This window comes from Physella acuta, unplaced genomic scaffold (assembly GCF_028476545.2).
Source record: "Physella acuta isolate Inbredline_101_S28 unplaced genomic scaffold, ASM2847654v3 ptg000594l, whole genome shotgun sequence".
Lineage (NCBI taxonomy): Eukaryota > Metazoa > Mollusca > Gastropoda > Physidae > Physella > Physella acuta.
Genome location: NW_026732113.1, coordinates 126,870 through 145,174, shown reverse-complemented (window position 1 = coordinate 145,174; position 18,305 = coordinate 126,870). Strand labels below are relative to the sequence as shown.

At 34.2% G+C, this 18,305-nt stretch overlaps 2 protein-coding genes across 2 annotated transcripts in view; one reads left to right on the top strand and one right to left on the bottom strand.

The window, feature by feature from the left end:
• Window positions 1–2,219: 2,219 nt before the first annotated feature.
• Window positions 2,220–6,467, top strand: LOC131947459 (uncharacterized). Its single transcript, XM_059308678.1, has 6 exons — window positions 2,220–2,226; window positions 2,433–2,926; window positions 3,085–3,186; window positions 4,156–4,210; window positions 5,438–5,797; window positions 6,388–6,467. Exons 1-6 carry the CDS (start codon window positions 2,220–2,222, stop codon window positions 6,465–6,467), a joined length of 1,098 nt encoding a protein of 365 aa, XP_059164661.1.
• Window positions 6,468–8,734: 2,267 nt separating this feature from the next.
• LOC131947458 (polyubiquitin-B-like) overlaps window positions 8,735–18,305 on the bottom strand; it is a 32,684-nt gene continuing 23,113 nt past the window's right edge. The window contains exons 4-5 of the mRNA XM_059308676.1: window positions 11,027–11,038; window positions 8,735–8,970 (exon numbers count right to left, since the gene is read on the bottom strand). Of these exons, the coding sequence (XP_059164659.1) occupies window positions 8,735–8,970; window positions 11,027–11,038 (248 nt within the window). The remainder of the gene's footprint in view (window positions 8,971–11,026; window positions 11,039–18,305) is intronic.

Sequence of the window (18,305 nt, the reverse complement as noted above, 5' to 3'; positions counted from 1 at the left end):
CACCAAACAGAAACTTATGAAATTTCTTAACACCAAAAATGATGCCTAAGCCTTCCCTATCTAACTGAGAATAATTTTTCTCAGCCTGGTTCAAAGATCTACTGGCAAAAGCAATGGGTCTGTCACCCTTTTCATCCATGTGGGACAAGACTGCTCCTACACCATCTGGTGAAGCATCACATGTCAAGACAAGTCTTTTCCCTGGGTCATAGTGAGTTAGTAATGTGTCAGAAGACAAAGCTTCTTTTGCTGTATTAAAAGCAGCTTCTTGTTGTTTACCCCAGTGCCAAGTTGCATTTTTCTGTAGCAGCTTGTACAGTGGTGATAGTTTACCAGACATATTTCCTATGAACTTTGCATAGTAATTTATCAAGCCCAAAAAAGCTCTTAGTTGTTGGGTATTTTCAGGTTTGGGTGCTTCTTTAATAGCTTTTGTTTTCTCAGGTTGAGGTCTGATACCTTGCTTGCTTAATATATAACCAAGAAAACTAATTTCTGTCAGCTTGAATTGACATTTATCTTTGTTTATCTTTAACCCTTTTTCACCAACTATTTTCAAGACTTTATCTAGTGTTTTAAGATGTTCAGTGTCATTCTTACCAGTTATGTACAGATTGTCAAAGTAAACACAAATATTTGGAATATCCTTAAAAATACTGTCCATGACAGCATGGAAAATTCCAGGGCTGGATGATATACCAAAACATAGTCTTTCATATTGGTAGAGTCCTTTATGTGTGTTTATTGTCGTATAGACTTTTGAATCTGGATGCAGTTCTAGTTGAGTGTAAGCATGACTAAAGTCTAATTCAGTGAATTTGTCTCCTCCTGCCAAATTCAAAGAAATTTCCTCAATGTTAGGAATAGGGTACCTATTTAGCTCTATTTGCTTATTCAGTGTGGCTTTATAGTCTCCACAAATTCTTACAGAACCATCCTTCTTTAACACTGGCACAATGGGCGTTGCCCAATCGGAATAGTCTACCTTCTTTATGATGCCATTAGATTCCAATCTACTTAGCTCATTTTCAATTTTATTCCTCATTGCATAAGGTGGAACTCTAGCTTTGCAGTATATTGGATTTGTGTCTTTAATGCTTATCTTCACTGTTCTATCATTTAGTAATCCAGGATTACCAAAAACACATTTATTTTCAGATATAACTTTATTTATTGAAGTAAGACTAGATTCTCTTGCATTGATCACTGAAAATATACTCTCCCAATTTAACTTAAGATCAACTAACCAGTTCCTACCTAGTAATGGTGGTCCATTTCCTTCAACCACAAGAAGAGGAAGTTTAACACTTTGACCATTATAACTTACATGAACCATACACTCTCCTATTACCGGAACATTGTCACCAGTGTATGTTGTTAGGCACTTGTGACATGGTTGTAGAGACACTGATCCTCCTGTGACAGCGTCAAAGTCCTTCTTTGCGATGACTGTTAGAGATGCTCCAGTGTCAAGTTGGAAGCTGATGCTCTTACCGTTGATATTAACTAGTACATTGATGGGAGCATGACTTATTGATTTCACAGAGAACAGGTTGAAATCCGGCTGCGAATCAGTTTGAGTATTTTCACAGGTAGAGTGGTTCATTGGTTGGGTTAGGTAGTCTTGGTGAGAGTTAACATAGTGCTGCCTTTGGTTGCGGTACTGTCTTGACTGGCTAGATTTAGCAACAGACGAAGTCTTTGCAAAGCAGGCCTTGGCAATGTGACCTTGCGTACTGCACTTATAACAAGTTGCTGATTTGAACTTGCATCGATGAGATGCATGGGGACCTTTGCATCGATGACATTTTTGATCATTATTACTAGATTTAGATCTAGGATCTGAACGTGCAGGCTGTTTAGCATAAGTTGAAATGCTCTGATGGGGTTGGTGTTTGTTGACTAACCTGCTGTTTACTGTGGGTGTTAGAGATTTCGCCGCATCGGATGACTGCTGGAATGAAGTCGCAAGTTGTATTGCTTTATCCAATGTGAGATCTGACTCGAGAAGCAACTTTCTTTGAACATCAGGGCCGTTTACACCTGTCACAAACTTTTCACATAGTCTGTCAGACAGCGTGTCTCCGAATTCACAAAATCTACTTAAATGACGTAAAGCAGCAACATATTCTGATATTGTCTCGTATGGTTGACAAGTCCTACCGTCAAAATGATTCATCAAAATAGTTAGCACTTCAATAGCATTGTATGAGAAGAACATGAATTGTAATATTTTTTATTTCATTCTATTTCATCTAATATATTAAATCAATACCACAAATAGTATGAAGCATGATTTGTTTACCTGAATGTTTAATTTACTATACATTTCTTGAATTCAAAGTATTTATATTAACATTACTCTTTTTTGTCAATATAAGGAAATTTTTGTTTAGTCACCTATTACCACATTTTAATATTTTACCTAACAGATGAATACAATTCTGAAATATCTAGAAGACTAAAGGATATTGAAACAACGTTATCATCCCTTCAAGGCACCAAACAAAAGACTGAAGATGACATATCAGAAATAAAACAATGGAGAGACAACTTTGAAACAGAACAAAGTAATATAGGGATAAAATTTGAAAAGTTGTCCAAGAAACATAAGCAAAACTTTAAAAACATTGGGAAAGAAATAAACGAACAAGATAACAAAGTAGAAAAGCTTTATGAAGAAATGGAAAGTTTAAAAGAAAAGGAATCATTATCTAATAAAATGTTAGAGAAAATGTCAATAGATTCGATAGATTGCAAAAGCAATTTAGACAATATGAATAAAGAGATACAGGTTCAGAGAAATCAAAAAGAAAATGTATCACAAGAAATTAGGAGCCATTCAGATTTGATATCTGCAATACAAGACGATGGAAAGAAAAACATTGTACATACAACTAAATTGTGTGAAAATATACTGTCTAAGGTAATAATTTATAAAAGTTGTAGTAAGCTGATTAATTTTTATCTGATATCTTTTATTTAAAATGTTTTATATCACTCAATTTATGCTCATTTTGACATACACTTTGTTTAATATGAATTTCTTTTATATGCATTACTACCAATTATCTTATTCAATAGCACACTGTTGTATGTAAACTTCTACAACAAAGATTGATGCCTATTGACAAAATGATTCAAACTTTTAATAGACATTTTGAGACTAAAGAGAGAAAAGTGAAGGTAAAATACATGTATAGATTGTTTTTATACATGTTTGAATATTTTCCTTAAATACTATATACTACATTGTATTTATATATGCTATACTATACCAGAATATTATATAACTATTTAATAGTAAAATAGTTGATGTTTTGTCATGTCATCTTTTTAGTGCCTCTAAGCATTTTTTTAATTATGACTTTACTTAATCCTCTTTACTTCTTGTGGAGCATAGAGCCTCAACCATAACCTTCCATTTTGTTCTTTCCCACACTGTTGTCTTTGCAACCTCCCAAGACCCCTTCTATCGTCAGTTCTTCAAGAAGACTCAGCCTCCAGATCTATCTTGGGCACCCTCACTTTCATTTTCCCTGGGTTCCACTCGAGCCCCTGGCTTGTCATATTAGAATGTTCTTAATATACAATACATACAAATAAAAATGGAAATGTATATTTATGCCACTTTTAATGTGTATGTACAGTAGATTGGGGGTAATTATACACCTGACTTTGTTTTAATCTTAAAAAAATAGAACTAATATGAACACAAAATCTCATAGGCTTTAGTGTACAAGTTATATTTATAAGATAGTAAAAGTACAAAAAGAATTAATAAAAAAAAAATAAAAAATATTCAGATATTTACCATTTTATTTTAAAACCGGTAATTTCAGATGCCGAAGTAAACCTTTAAAAAAAACCTAAAGTGAATATGTGAAAAAAAATATATTTAACAATATATTGAATTCAAATAAGAAATTTAGAACAAGAAGATCAGATTAAACTAAAAAGAATGACTATTATAAATTATAAATGTGATGAATAAATCCCATTTTGAAACTTGCAGTTTGAATTCTTCTTGTACACTCTAGTAATGTGTCTTAGATGTAAATTTAAAACTGAATAAAGTAACATGTTTCTACTGAAATCTATAGTTTGTAATATGAATATAAATAAGTTATTTCTTAGTTATTGTTCTATTCTTAGATTGAAACTCAAGAAAAAGATGTTTTATTCTTGTCAGGGGATTCTCAGACATTTGGTAAGTAAAATAATGTCAGGTAAGATAACTAACATAAATAATTGTTACATGGCTAACGTTTTTTCTTCAAATGAAAAATATAGACCTATACTAAGTAGTGGTCAGTGTGGTATTTTTAAGAGTTGTTTTTTGTATAACTTTTTATTTTGAGAAACGGATTTTATTTTTACTAATGCTTTCATTCAGTAGCGTAGCGAGGGGGGGGGGGGGGGCGGGGGGGGGGACATACGTCCCCGGGCGCCGACCTTAGGGGGACGCCAAATTGAAAGTTTGAGGGGGGTGCAAATGAAAAGTTCGAGGGGGGGGGGTGCAAATCGAAAATTTGCTCCCAAGGGGGCGCGAAATTGAAAGTATGTCCCCGGGCGCCGGGAAGGGTCGCTACGCCTCTGCTTTCATTAATTAAGTTAAACTATGCTCTATAACAAATTCATTATCTATATATTAAACAAATTTCCACATGAAAGTGTAAATAAAACATTGCAATCCATCATGAACATTAATTTGAAAACATTTTTTCTCAAAATAATGTAATATAAAAGAAATTTTGTTTTTATAATTATATTAATAAAGGGCTTTTAAACTATAGAATAATGTCATGGAAAAACGTGTGGGCATTTTCTAATTGTTATTATTGGAATTATTTTTGCTTCATCCTATACCAGAAATGTAATGTTCGGGGGGGGGGGGGGGCGGTAGAATTTTTTCTAGATGCCAGGAAAAAATTCTGAGTGGGAGACACGTTTGGTTACTTGAGAAAGGGAAATAACCCACCTAAAATAATTTTTAAAAAAAATAAAAAATTGTAGCCAATAGCTAGGGAGTGATAGATTAAATGTAGTCTTCTGTTTTTAGGCGAGCCCTACACTTCTATTGTGTATCTTGGGCATCAACCGTCAAAATATTGTTGTTGTTGTTATTTAAATTAACAAACAATTAGTCCATAATGTGTATAGTTTAGTTCTTGTGTGGTTTACGGGCATTCAATATACAACTTACTGTTTACTTGGAAAATATCTTGTTTTTGAATGTGTGTTTTATAAATCTATGCAAACAAATTCCTGGTTGATTTGGCTGAATAATATTGTGATAAAATATAATAATTAATATAATTAATTAAAATAAAGTATATCGATAAAATTGGCCTAAATACATCCAACAAGTGTTTTAAAATTAGGTTAAATGTACGTTGTATGTACAATTTATTTAGTTCTATTTTATTTCATGCAGCCAATCAACAAGTGAAACATACACTGGGGTTTATTGCTTCACACGGTCGCTGGGACGGGACAAACCGTGAATTATACACAGTTATTACATTCAACAGTGTAGAACGTAACGTAGGAAACCATTTTGATCCAAAGACCGGAGAGTTTACCGCCCCTGTTGATGGCCTGTATAAAGGAAGTCTTACAATAAAACAAACAGGAGATCGTGCTGTAGGAGCTTGGGTTGGGTACAAATCTGGTGGTGTGTTGTCATGGCTTGCTGGTGTTAGTACACACGATACATCTGTGGAAGCTTCAAGAACATTTGAGGTTCGGATGAAAACTGGAGATATTTTATATTCACACACCGGCTATAAAGATTGTGAATGTTCACTTTTTTCTTGTTCCCTTCTTGACGTCTAATGCTCATACATCATAACATGTATAGGAAAAAACATTGTTTAAAGGAGTAACAAAAAGAGTAACAGATATTTTAACGGTTGACATCAGTAATAACAAGTTATTTTGTTTCTTCGTCTTTATCGTAAAGGCTAACTTACTTTTACTCTAGTAACATTTTATATGATAATAATCTGATTTTATAAACTAGATAGTTTAACGTGTTAATGAATGACGTATTTCGATAAATTAAAAATTATTTGTTATGTATATTCATATAATTTTGCTTATTTTAAAATATTAATTTCAACTGCTTTTGTCTATGTTTATTTCTTTCTAAACTCACACAACCTTCGTTTATAGACACATTTGGTTACGGAATGGTCGGAAGGGTTAGAGCGGGAGAATTAACCCAAAACGCCTGAGCGCAAAACCACGGGCAATTGAGGCCCGTTAGCTGATGACAACACCCATGTAGGGGAGAAAAATCTAAAATCAAACAACTGCTGCCTTTAATGCTAAGAACAAGCTACATATTGTGTGATGACGTAATGTTTTATGTCTAATAACTAGGTCATAGCTGGATCAGCCGGAACGGCTCAAACAAAGTGACCAATGGTAGCCAAGCAAAGTTAAAGCCTGGAGAAAAGTGAAGGCCAGTTTGAATTCAAGTCGAGGAGAAGCTAGCAATCCTTTACTGGAGCAAATATTATCTAAAGAAACTCTGTAGTTGTACTAGTGGGTCCAGAAAATTAGTGGAAGTCTAAAAAGTCAACCGCAGCAAAGTCGTCATATACAGAACAGTTGGTAGTTGACGTGACATAAGGGGGATAGAAGTTGCAGTGTAGATAGGAAGTGATAGGAACAGGTGGAGTGTAACGCTTCAAAGACTTAACCTACAAAAAGAAAATACAGACATCTATACATAAATCTTTATGTACACACAGAAACACCCGCACACGCAAACGCACATGTTATTTATTATATAAATATGGTATATATATATATATATATATATATATATATATATATTTATATATATATATATATATATATATATATATATATATATATAAGACCTGAGCAAACTAATTACTTCCACTAAAACATAAATGCAACATTAATATTAAACTAAAAATATAACTTGGCATTTCAATAAATTTATTACTTATTACAGACAATAAAATAGATTGCAGTGTTACAATAATCAGAACGAATAACAATATCATCACTCTACATACTTTCAGTACCGGTACTCACCACTACCCAGCCATACATACAGCAACATAACAGGGACTGTCAACAGGACAACTTTTCCATGACAGCCTCGGGTTGACATCTCGATGACAGGTACATCAACATAGGACCTAAAAATACTTATAAGATAAATATATGTAATTGTTGTTTCCCTTTGACCTGTCTCCTTAATCGTCTCATGTGTACAGTTGTGGTTCAAGGCTGTCACCTTCACTCAGCTGTTTACGATTTTAAAAGAATTTCTTTTTTGTTTTTTTTTGTCCTCTCTTTTTCCTTTACAAAGACGTTATCTAAATCGTCGTCTTCCCTTGAGTGTTGTGTACTGGTTGACCTACTCTAATGTCTTCTACTAGTGGAGTGGGTAGAAGTTAGATTTTCCTTAGACTTGTAAGTATTTAGCTGTTATCTAGCTCATGTTTTAAACATAATTTACAAAAGATAAGTTAAAAAAAAAATAACATAAATGTCTTAGGCCCCCTTTTAACATCGTCCAGTCGTGTTTACATTCCAGCTTTTGGGTGATGTTTTTTTTTGGGTAATGTTCTCTGTCGTGTATATCTTTGATGCTATTTTCAATTTTAAGCTGTACATTGTTTTTACTGGGACATTTTTGTGTTTGTTATTGTTTCGGGTCCGCTGTCTTTTAATGTCGTTGTAAATTGTTCTTGTCTTTGACGGTGTTCTCATTTCAAGCAACTATCTATTAAAATTAATTAAACGTGACGATTTTTAAAGTGGAAATCAACATTTTTATTTCTGTCTTATCACAAATCAAACCCATCACAGCAAATAGTGGCAACGTATATTAAATAATAAAAAACATATGTGTAGTTATGGCGATTTGTTCTTCTGTGTGTTAAAATAACATGTAATATGCGTTTGATCTCTTTAATAACAGTATAATTATTGTTGTAGTTGAACTGTTCTCTACTTCTTCTTCTAACATCTAAGTAAAAACAAAAAGTCGAGCAAAACTAATTGTACAAATGCTCAATAAAAGTCGATTATTATGTTCCTACTCAGACACTACACGTGATAAACACAAAAGCTGTAACTAAAATCTGTATCAATGACTTTATAATAACAATGTGAGACAAATTAAATTAATTAATGATTAGAGTTTAATATAAATCTTTGTTACATAGCAGTATGGTGTAATAGAGATCAATGTTAAAATGCAGTATAGTGTGATAAAAGTCATGGTTATATTATAGAAGACCCGCCTAAGTGTAATATTAAGATAAAAACACACTACATTGAATTATGTTTAACTATTATACATAACAATGCATACAGACATACACATGCATTGAAATCTCTAATACCTTTTGTTAAAAAATTTAAAAAAGGAAATAATTATTTTTCCCGACTTAAATGTTGAGTTATCCTGTAACGTTAAGCCATGACTTAAAACAAAACTACAAAACACACTAGTAGAGCAAACTGTCTACTATACTTTGGGAACATTAAAAAAAAAATGTTGACAATATATGCTTAGGTTCGGTTACCATGCCACATTAGTGATTAGCTTGTCGGTCAATTGTTTACCTCAGCCTAACATTTTCATCACTTGACTACTAAAAATGTGAAATTGACTTTAGAAGAACAGCAAATAGAGTACCATAGTGATTGAGCTTGGGTTATTCAATGAAAGGGTCAAGTATTAGTTATGTCCCAGACGAAGCATAAGATAAATGGTTTCGTTTTTCTTAATGTTGTAATCTGACAATCTGCGACCAGCTTTAAGATTGGTGCCACAAAATATCAGACGTTGTTTGTTTGGTGTAATGCCTTCTTTTTCACATATTTTGTCCATGACAATTTCAGTGGTGTCTGATGGATCAACCTCAATGTTGAATTTTTTTCCAGCAAGGGTTTGCACGAAGATTTGCATAGTACCTCAAAGACGACGTGCGATAGACTGAATGGAATCTCCCTGTTTGTTGTCATCAGACAGTGTTAGGGCATCATCACGTTTCTTTACAGCATAAAAGGACAGGCGTTGTTGATTCATTATTATGAATAATGTATGTAGCGGCGGAAATATAGATTAATAACAAGGGAAGAGCTTGTATAAAACTAGTAAAAAGCTTCGTGATTAAAGTGTCGTGGTTTAGATATTTCATTGAACGTGTAATTTGCTACTTTGAAGAAGCATTTACTTTTAACTGTTTAATTCTATAATGTTTAAATGTAACTATTTTAAACGTTACTTCCCCTGCTGCATTTTTTGTTGTTGCAAATTTGAAGTATAGAATGCACGAAAATCACATTCCAGGTAAACCGTCGAATAGCCAAGCAGTCATTTGAAATCACATACAAATACCTAAATAAAAGAAGTCGCAAAATTTCCTGACAAGCGATCAAAATCAATCCTGCAATATGAAAATTAGGCGTCAAAAGATCATCACCGTTACCCCTATAGAATAAAACAACTACATTATACTTACTACATACATTTACAACAATATACATGAAAGCACCATATATGGAGAAAAAAAAACCAACTCATTTTTATATTGTATATACATTAAACAATTTGGAAAATTGAAGACGTATTAATTGAAATTGGTTAATAAAATTAGAGACTTATTAAGTAAAATGTCAATTATCTGCAATAAGCTGCCAGCACATATTTTAAAAGAAAACAAAGTCGCTCACTACATTTCGTGTGCAGCACTCATTCTCATGTTGGTTGGAAAATATTCTGTAGAAATAGCGGCTGTTGTAGTCACGTTGACCAAGTTTGTACGACTTTTTCTCAGCATTAGATTACAGCCGGATAGTTACACTTGAAACTAGATTAAAATAAGTTGAATCAGCTCTCAGTAAATGCCTGATTAGTTTTACGCCTCAGTGATCAGATGTCAACCCCTTTACTGTCCGTGAGAATAACTGTGGTAGACGTAGACTTAAGTGTCAGACCCCATGTGACACTATCCTACCTCACCAGTTGGAATAAATAAAACTAATTGAAAGATTCACTCTAAATAACAGGTCATTGTGTTTGTGTAACAATAATCTCGTCCAAGTTTGGCGAAATCAAAATTTTAGTAAATTCATCGTTTGCATTTTGTATTTATAATCTACGGCTCTGGTTGTGGTTTATAAAAACATTACAGTATCGAGTTATTTTATAATGCGAAGGGAAAGGAACTAAAGCTGTCTTGGGTAATGTTGTAATTTTCTTTCTTTTTCCCCTATACTGTAAGCATGCCTAATCCATACAAATTTGCAGCACAGTTATGTGACTGGAATAATGTACAGTCTAGTTTACCGTAGGAAAAAAAAGCAAAATAATACTAACTGAATGATTATTTACAATAATTTAGAACAAAGATGTGTACATTTAAGTGACACTAGAGTACCCGTCATCCGTTGGATAACTGTGGGTTCCGGGGGTCATCCATCAAAAAACATCACGTCTGTCACTCAGAGGCACAGCGACCCTTCCCGGCGCCCGGGAACAAACTTTTCAATTTGAACCCACCCCCCCCCCCGCAAGATTTCGATTTACAACCCCCCCCCCCCAAACTTTGATATGCACCCCCCCCCCCTCAATATTTTGATTTGAACCCCCCCCCCCACCCAAACTTTCAATTTGCACCCCCATCAACTTTTCAATTTATTTTTCCAACCCATTTTGGCGCCTTCTAAGGCGCCCCCCACCCCCTCCTCGCTACGCTACTGCAGTGTCACTTATCGTCACAAAAAACAGACCCCACATTCAAAAATATGTTTTTTTTCTTTTAAATACACCGAAAACACCGATTTCGGACTATCCCTTCATATACTGACGTCACAGGTGACCTACTCTACTTCATCTGCCCAGTGTCCCGCCAAGTCTCAGACAACATGTTTTTATCGTTTAAAAAACAATTCCAGCCGAGCATGTCTCTGACCACACTATCCTTTCATATGCTTAGGACAAAGAAATAGATGAACTCTACTTCACCTGCCCTGTATCCTACCAAGTTCAGATAGGCAACTTTATCATTCACATCTAAAAAAAAATTGAAAACAAAAATATCATTGACATTGGTCTAGAACCCGTGTCACTTGCATGAGAGCCGACTACTCTACCAACATAGCTATTTACTCGTGACGTCACAAGTGAATTTTTATACTATACTATGAGTCTCCATATGCAACTTTATTTACGCGCATAGATGTAGATCTAAGTCTAGTAGTAGTAACTTTCAAATTAAATTTTATCTTAAATTAGCCAAACAAAGATTTATATAAAATAAAGAAGGTTTGAAATTATCTAGATCTAGATAGAATTATCTAGATCTAGATTCTACGACTCGTTTTCTTAAGTCTTAAGTTTAGTTTTTCTTGCTATATCTAGAATCTAGATCTAGATCTAATCATTAGCTACGCTAATAGGCCCGGAGAATATAATAGATGTATGAGAAATGTTACAATGAGTCAGTTAGGTCATTAAATAATTTTAGTTTTAGTTTAGATTTGAATATATTTTCAGATCTAGATAGCTTTATTTTATTAGGAAGATTGTTCCACAAATTAGAACCAGAGTAGGCGAAGCTATGTTTTTGGAAAAAGGTTGAATAAGGGAATGGTAAGTTAAGACGACGATTTAATTTTATGTTAAAAGAAAACAGATCTGATAAGTAAGAGGGGGCTGTTTCGTGGAATATTTTATATAAGAAAATTGATTTAGTATATATTATCTTTTTATTTAATGGAAGTATTTTAGTTGTAAGAAAAGAATCCAGACTACTAGACAAGCCAGTAACCAGTTTTATAGCCCTTTTTTGTAAAGAAAGAAGAGGACGCTGCTTAGATATAAAGCTGCCGCTCCACACTACAGAAGCATAATCAACCTGGATTGAATAAAAGCCTCATAAAAAACCAGCCTGCTCCTATAGTTGAGAAAGTTCTTTATCCTAGCTAATTGAAAGGTTGACTTTAATAAGGACATTCTTAGAAAATGAATATGGTCAGACCAAGTGAGGTTGTGATCTATAAACAATCCTAGGCATTTGTAACTGTCTACCTGTTCAATGTTTGAATTGTCTATAGTAATGTTTAATGCGGTGGATGGAAGACGAAGGCGTTTCTGATGAGTTGTAATAAACATTGACTTGGTTTTATCGGGGTGAAGTTTCATTTTGTTAAATTTTGTCCAAGTAGCAAGCTGATTGGCACATGTTTGAAGTTTGTAACTGAGTGACTCAGCACTGTCTGCAAAGACATGCAAAGAAGTATCATCAGCGAACATCTCGCACTGACCAGCGTCAATATGTAATGGAAGATCATTAATGTATAAAGAAAAAAGTAAAGGACCTAAGATTGAGCCCTGTGGAACCCCTATATTAACATATTTCTGTGAAGAGATGGTATTAAGGTGAAACACGCGTTGAGATCGGTTAGATAAAAAGGAGTGAAGTAACCGAACTGTAAAGTCGTGGAATTTGTATGGAATTAGTTTTTTAAGAAGTATGGTGTGATCAATAGAATCAAAGGCTTTTCTGAAATCGACAAACAGCGAGCCACAGAGTAGGTTTTTGTTAATATTTATAAGCCAGTTTTCATTCATCTTAATCAGAGCAGTGTGACAAGAATGAAACTTTCTAAACCCAGACTGATTACTATGGAAAAGCTTGAGCTTTTCTAGGTAATTTGAAATGCATTTGTTTATATGTATTTCTAGTGGCTTGGAGAGGGAAGAAAGTATAGAAATTGGCCTGTAGTTATTAGCATCTTGGATGTTACCTTTTTTGTGTAGTGGTATAACCTTAGCATGCTTAAAATGTGTCGGGTAATAATGCTTGGCAATACAGAGGTTATAGACATAGGTTAAAACTTCGGAAATTATAGGAGCTGAAATCTTCAATACATTATTAGAAATATCATCAAACGAAGTTGTTGAAGACGGTTTAAGAGATCTTAGGCTAACATATACTTCATGAACAGTGAGAAGCGGAATGATCAGCTCTGTCCTACCACGGTGAGCAGAATTACAAAATTTTTTAAGCTCCTCGCTGATTGTGTAATCAGCATCTGTGTTGAGCGCTGCAGATGATATAAAATGATTGTTAAAGTCATCAGCAGGTATCTGGCAATGTCCAGCTGTATTACATGTGCGTTTTTTTCTAATTATTTGATTTATAGCAGTCCAGATAGATTTGGAATTAGGTTTGCCTGACAGCAGCTTATTAAAATACTCCTTCTTCGACCTACGCACGAGCAGTTTGACATAATTTCGCTGCCTACAAAAGTCCTCAGAAAATCCATAACGTTTAAGCCAGTCTCTTTTATTAATTGCAGATTCGATATTGTTGTTAAACCAAGAAGGCTTGTATGTAGTCTTAACTCTTTTAGAGATTTTAGGAATATGTTTGTCATATATAGTATAGAAAATACGCAGCCATTCAGAAATGGCAAGATCGGGACAATTATAATTGTATACATTGCAGAAGGGGGCAGCCAATAAATCCGAAAGAAAAAGATTTTTATTAAATTTTCTAAAAGAGCGATAACTTATAGTTATGTGTTGCCGCGAAGGTACACATAATCTTTTTGTCGAAAAAGTACAACAAACAGGGAAGTGGTCACTAACACCACAAGAGGGGACACAGACCTCTATTAGGTTGCAGTCAGGTGATGCGTATATGTGGTCAATTATTGTACTTGATTTATCATTTACCCTGGTAGCCGTGTGCACAAATTGTTTTAGATTCAAAGAATCAACAATATCTTGCCAATATCCTTGAGGTTTTAATAAATTTATATTAAAATCTCCCAATATGATATATTCATTGTTAGTAGATAAAACGGTATCCATCATGGAGCAAAAACGATCATACCAATCCATGTTTTCACAGGGATTTCTATAAAGGAAGCAAATTAAAATTGCCGGATGGTGTTTGCTTTTTTCGAGTTCAATCCAAATACATTCTATATTGTCCGTTGACAGATCCTTCCTGTACTTGAAACGAATTGAGGAGTGGACATAGACACAAAGGCCAGTTTCTTTGTGTAAGGATGGGTCTCGGCGTATTAGGTTATAATCAGAGACGGATATCTCAACATCATTTATAAAAGATTGTAATCGAGTTTCAGAGAAACCAAAGATATGGAAAGGATTGTTGGAATTGTTTAAAATTTTTAGAACTTCATGGTGTTTATTAAATATGTGGAAAATATTTAAATGGCCCAATTTTAGCCCACTTTGTGAGGGCCAGGATGATGAAAATAGACAATGCATAAAGATAATAAAATATCAATGAATAAGAGATGTTATAAACAAAAATCAATATAATGAACTAATTAAACAGAATCAATATAATTGTCTTACAATTACACGCTTTGTCATCCAATAAACAAACACTCGCTGCTCTTCACACTGCCTTCACTATAATTAAAATAATACAGTGAGCTAAACTAGTAAATAGTAAGTGAAAAAAGTTAGGTTCCAGGAAGGCGCTTAAGCGACAACATTAGAGCTTGATGAAGCAACAAAGGGCTAAAGCCCATTAAGTGATGTAAGCCTGGGCTAGAGTTCAATTGATCTGAAGATATTGTTGGAAGCAAATCAACAGTCGAAACCAAATCAGACGTTGTACCTTTTACGTTTGAAAGTTGCACATGGTCTTTATCTGTTAAGCTGACGGCTCTTTGGGGATACTTTATATTTTTAGCGAGAATGCTGCTTCCAATTTTAATCAAATGAATACTGTCACTGTACAAGCGTTGTCTCGGGGCACCTGACTTCGCAGTGAAAAAAGGTGTATTGTTTATAAAACAGTATTTATAACTAATGCAGAAAGACTGTAAAAATCTATTATTTATATCTATCAAGTGCCTACCCTTGCCCCGACATGGGGGTACGATGGATGAAAATCGGATTGTTGCGTTGGGAAATTTGTGAGTGATACTTCTCACAATTTCTAGCATATTAGCTTGTGACAGTCTGACGTTTGATAGACTGTCGTTGACACCACAATGTAAGATTACAGTTGTGGTATTAGAGTCACGTGATCTGCTACTAATAACGTCCCTAATTTTTCAAAATTTGCCCCAGGCAGCGCTATTACCGATACACGCTCGTAATGATCCGTGGCCATTATATCAGGATGGAGACCTTTAAGTGTAGAGTCACCAAGGATCAAATGGTGTTTCGTTGTTAGGTTGGTGTAGGGGGCGGCGACATGTTGTGTGCTATCTCTATTAGTGGCATAGTGAGTAGAGCGTTGGACAACTGGGACATGAACAGACTTGACGGTTGGGACGCTGTATTGTGTAGAATTGCTTTTAGTTCGTGGTCGTTGCAGGGTGCTGGGACTCGAATGTTCCGATGGTTTGATTCGCGCTCTGTCATCACGTTGTATAATTTTAACAGGGATTGGGAACGGAGCTTCTTGCATGATGCCTGCCGATGTGATTTTTGTTTCATTTATTAGTTGTTGATTATCCTCACATGTTGAGGTGGATATTGTGCTGCAAAAGGGATTCTTGGTTGTGAGGAGTTTCTTTAGTGACGCAGAAATATTTTCTTGATCAATCAAACGCTTCTTAAGGTTAACGTGTATATCTTTGCAGCTATGCACTTCATTAGATAGTCTCTTGACTTCGTCCCTTAAGACAGCGTTTTCGACTCGGAGTTGTTCTAGTTGGCTGTTAAACTGCAATTTCTCCGCTTTAAAAGCTTTTTTAACACAGGTGATCTCGTTAAGAATAAACGATCTTAAGTTATTATCCAGTTGTGTGGTTTGAAGAAATGATATTTTTGGACTAAGCAAATCAGTTGGTTGAGATAGGTTTGATGAAAATGTATAGTTATTTATAGGTGTTACACAATCTAACGGATTGGTATTGATCGTATCCTCTGCACATTGATTGTCACTGTTGGAAGCGGACATAATCATGGGCGGTGAAATGGGTAGCTCCAATACTCTTGGTGGGGACAGTGAAGGTGGTGGTGACAGTGATAGTGGCGGCGACATGGGTAGAGGCATGTCGACAGCTTTGTCTGTTGTAATTAGGTTATTTAGAATACAGCAAAATTCCGAATCCACCCAAACAGACACCACGTTAGATTTTCCCTGTACCATAATTTTGTTATTCGTGTGGTACAGATGGACAGACAGCCCTGGTAATTTATAAATATCTTCAACATTGGCGCCATCATCATCCCTTCTTTCCTCATCAACACCAGCATATTTTGTTTTGAAGATTCTTTTTACTTTTTCATAGCTAATTGAGTTTCTAAAGGCAATGATAACGCATTGTCCTCCATCTTTCTTTTGAAAATGAATATCATCCGCTGCACAAATGTTAGCAATCTTTTTTGATATCGCTTTTTCTTTATTTAAACGATACTTCTTAGCTCTGCTGCTTCTGGTGACAACACCAGTCCCTAACATTTTCACTCACCAGTAAAATTAAAATATCATGCGGACATCAGTAGAAATAGATGAAAAAGAAAACGAATCATCAGTAGATCTACAACAACTAAGAATATAGATATCCGGTTTACATTTTAACAATGGATGAGACAATAAAATAAAAACTTAAAATATCACAATAAGAACCGGCTAGTAAATAAGTACTAAACTACATTCTCAACCCTAATGGATGAGTAGTACTTCCCTTAGATTTTTTTGGATTAAATAGTGAATAAAAACACTAAAAACTATGAAAGAAAGTTGACATCAATTCCGGAAGTAAACAAGTTGACGCCATTTTTTACAGCTCTCCACTTCCAAATTTAACATTTAAAAAAAAATGGGTTACTCTACGTATGAATAAATCAATAAATTAATTAACGTATTTAAATAAATTTGTGATTAACAGTCTGTCTGCATTAAAAAATTATTCTCTACCTACATACTATTTTACAGCTCTCCAGATAGAGTCGAACATATCAAAATACTCGATCGGACAAACAAACAAAAAAATAAATATTCAAACATGTAAACAAACTTGACTTTTAGTAGTATATAGATAGATAGATAGATAGATTAAAAGAAAATCAGGCACACTTTTTCAGAGGTAGTCAGCACAGACGTTCTCAAGAGGAATGATTTATGTGGTTCGTGTCTAGTTGAAAACACGATCAGAGTTATACATAGTTATGTCTTTGGCACTCACAAAATCTGCATTTCCTATGTGACACACACTCTTACGGTTGATAGTAACTGCATTCGTTGTTGTGAAATAGGAAATCATTTTTAGGGAATACAAAAAATATTTTAAAATATTACTTTTCAACAGATAAGATTTCAATCCGCATACAAATGACGACTGACTGATAAGTATGTCCACAGGTTCTAATGTTTGCTGTTTCTTGGTTTTAAATTTACAGTTATAACGAGAGAATGTTAAACAGGACCATATCTAAAAAGACAACGTCAGTGACATGTCATTTACGCCAATCAATAATACTGAATTTTTCTTTAAATATAACAGTGTTTGTTGTTCAAGTAGATAAACTTGTTTCAACAATACATAAAAGCAAACAATACAGGTTTGATATTATTGTTTATTTTTGTTAATGGGCATGATATATGTTTTCGTACAATTAACATCGTATAAAACACTAGGCCAGCAATGAAAAAGATCGATGTCGCTTGTATTGAATATTTTTAAAAATCGTCATTTGATAATATGTTGCATATATTTTCAGATTTTAATAAATTTAAACTCTTTAATAAATTTTTAAAAATACAACACTTGTTGACATTACAATACAAAGTTTTTTTTTTGCAAGTGAAGGTTGTTTAATAATATTTGGAAGCTAGACGTCAAGAAGTACACAAGACAAATGTGTACATTCACAATCATCAAAGGCAGTGTATGAATATAACACATCTCCATGTTTCAGACAAACATCAATTGTTGTTGATGCTTCAACAAATTTTTCTTTTGTCGCAACAAAACCAGAACAGAACTTCGCAACACCAGAATCGTGACAAACTTCAGCTGATACAGCTCGATCTCCTATTTGTTTTATTGTAAGACTTACTTTATACCGTCCATCAACAGAGACGGAAAATTCTCCAGTGCTTGGATTAAAATGGTTTCCTACGTTACGTTTTACAGCATGAAATTTTAAAAAACCATTGCGTTGCCTGTGACCTTGTGAGGCAATAAACCCAGGTGCAGTATGTTCGTGTATATGGTTGGCTGCAAGATATAAAATAAAAAATTGTCTCTGCTCATTACAATATTTCTTACTCTAACGATGATTATAATGAAAAAAACAC

Bases quoted from the DNA above. Each gene is read 5' to 3' on its own strand.
- LOC131947459 (XM_059308678.1), top strand. The intron at 4,211-5,437 runs GTAAGTAAAATA...TATTTCATGCAG, and splicing joins AGGGGATTCTCAGACATTTG to CCAATCAACAAGTGAAACAT. The intron at 5,798-6,387 runs GTGAATGTTCAC...TCTAATAACTAG, and splicing joins ACACACCGGCTATAAAGATT to GTCATAGCTGGATCAGCCGG.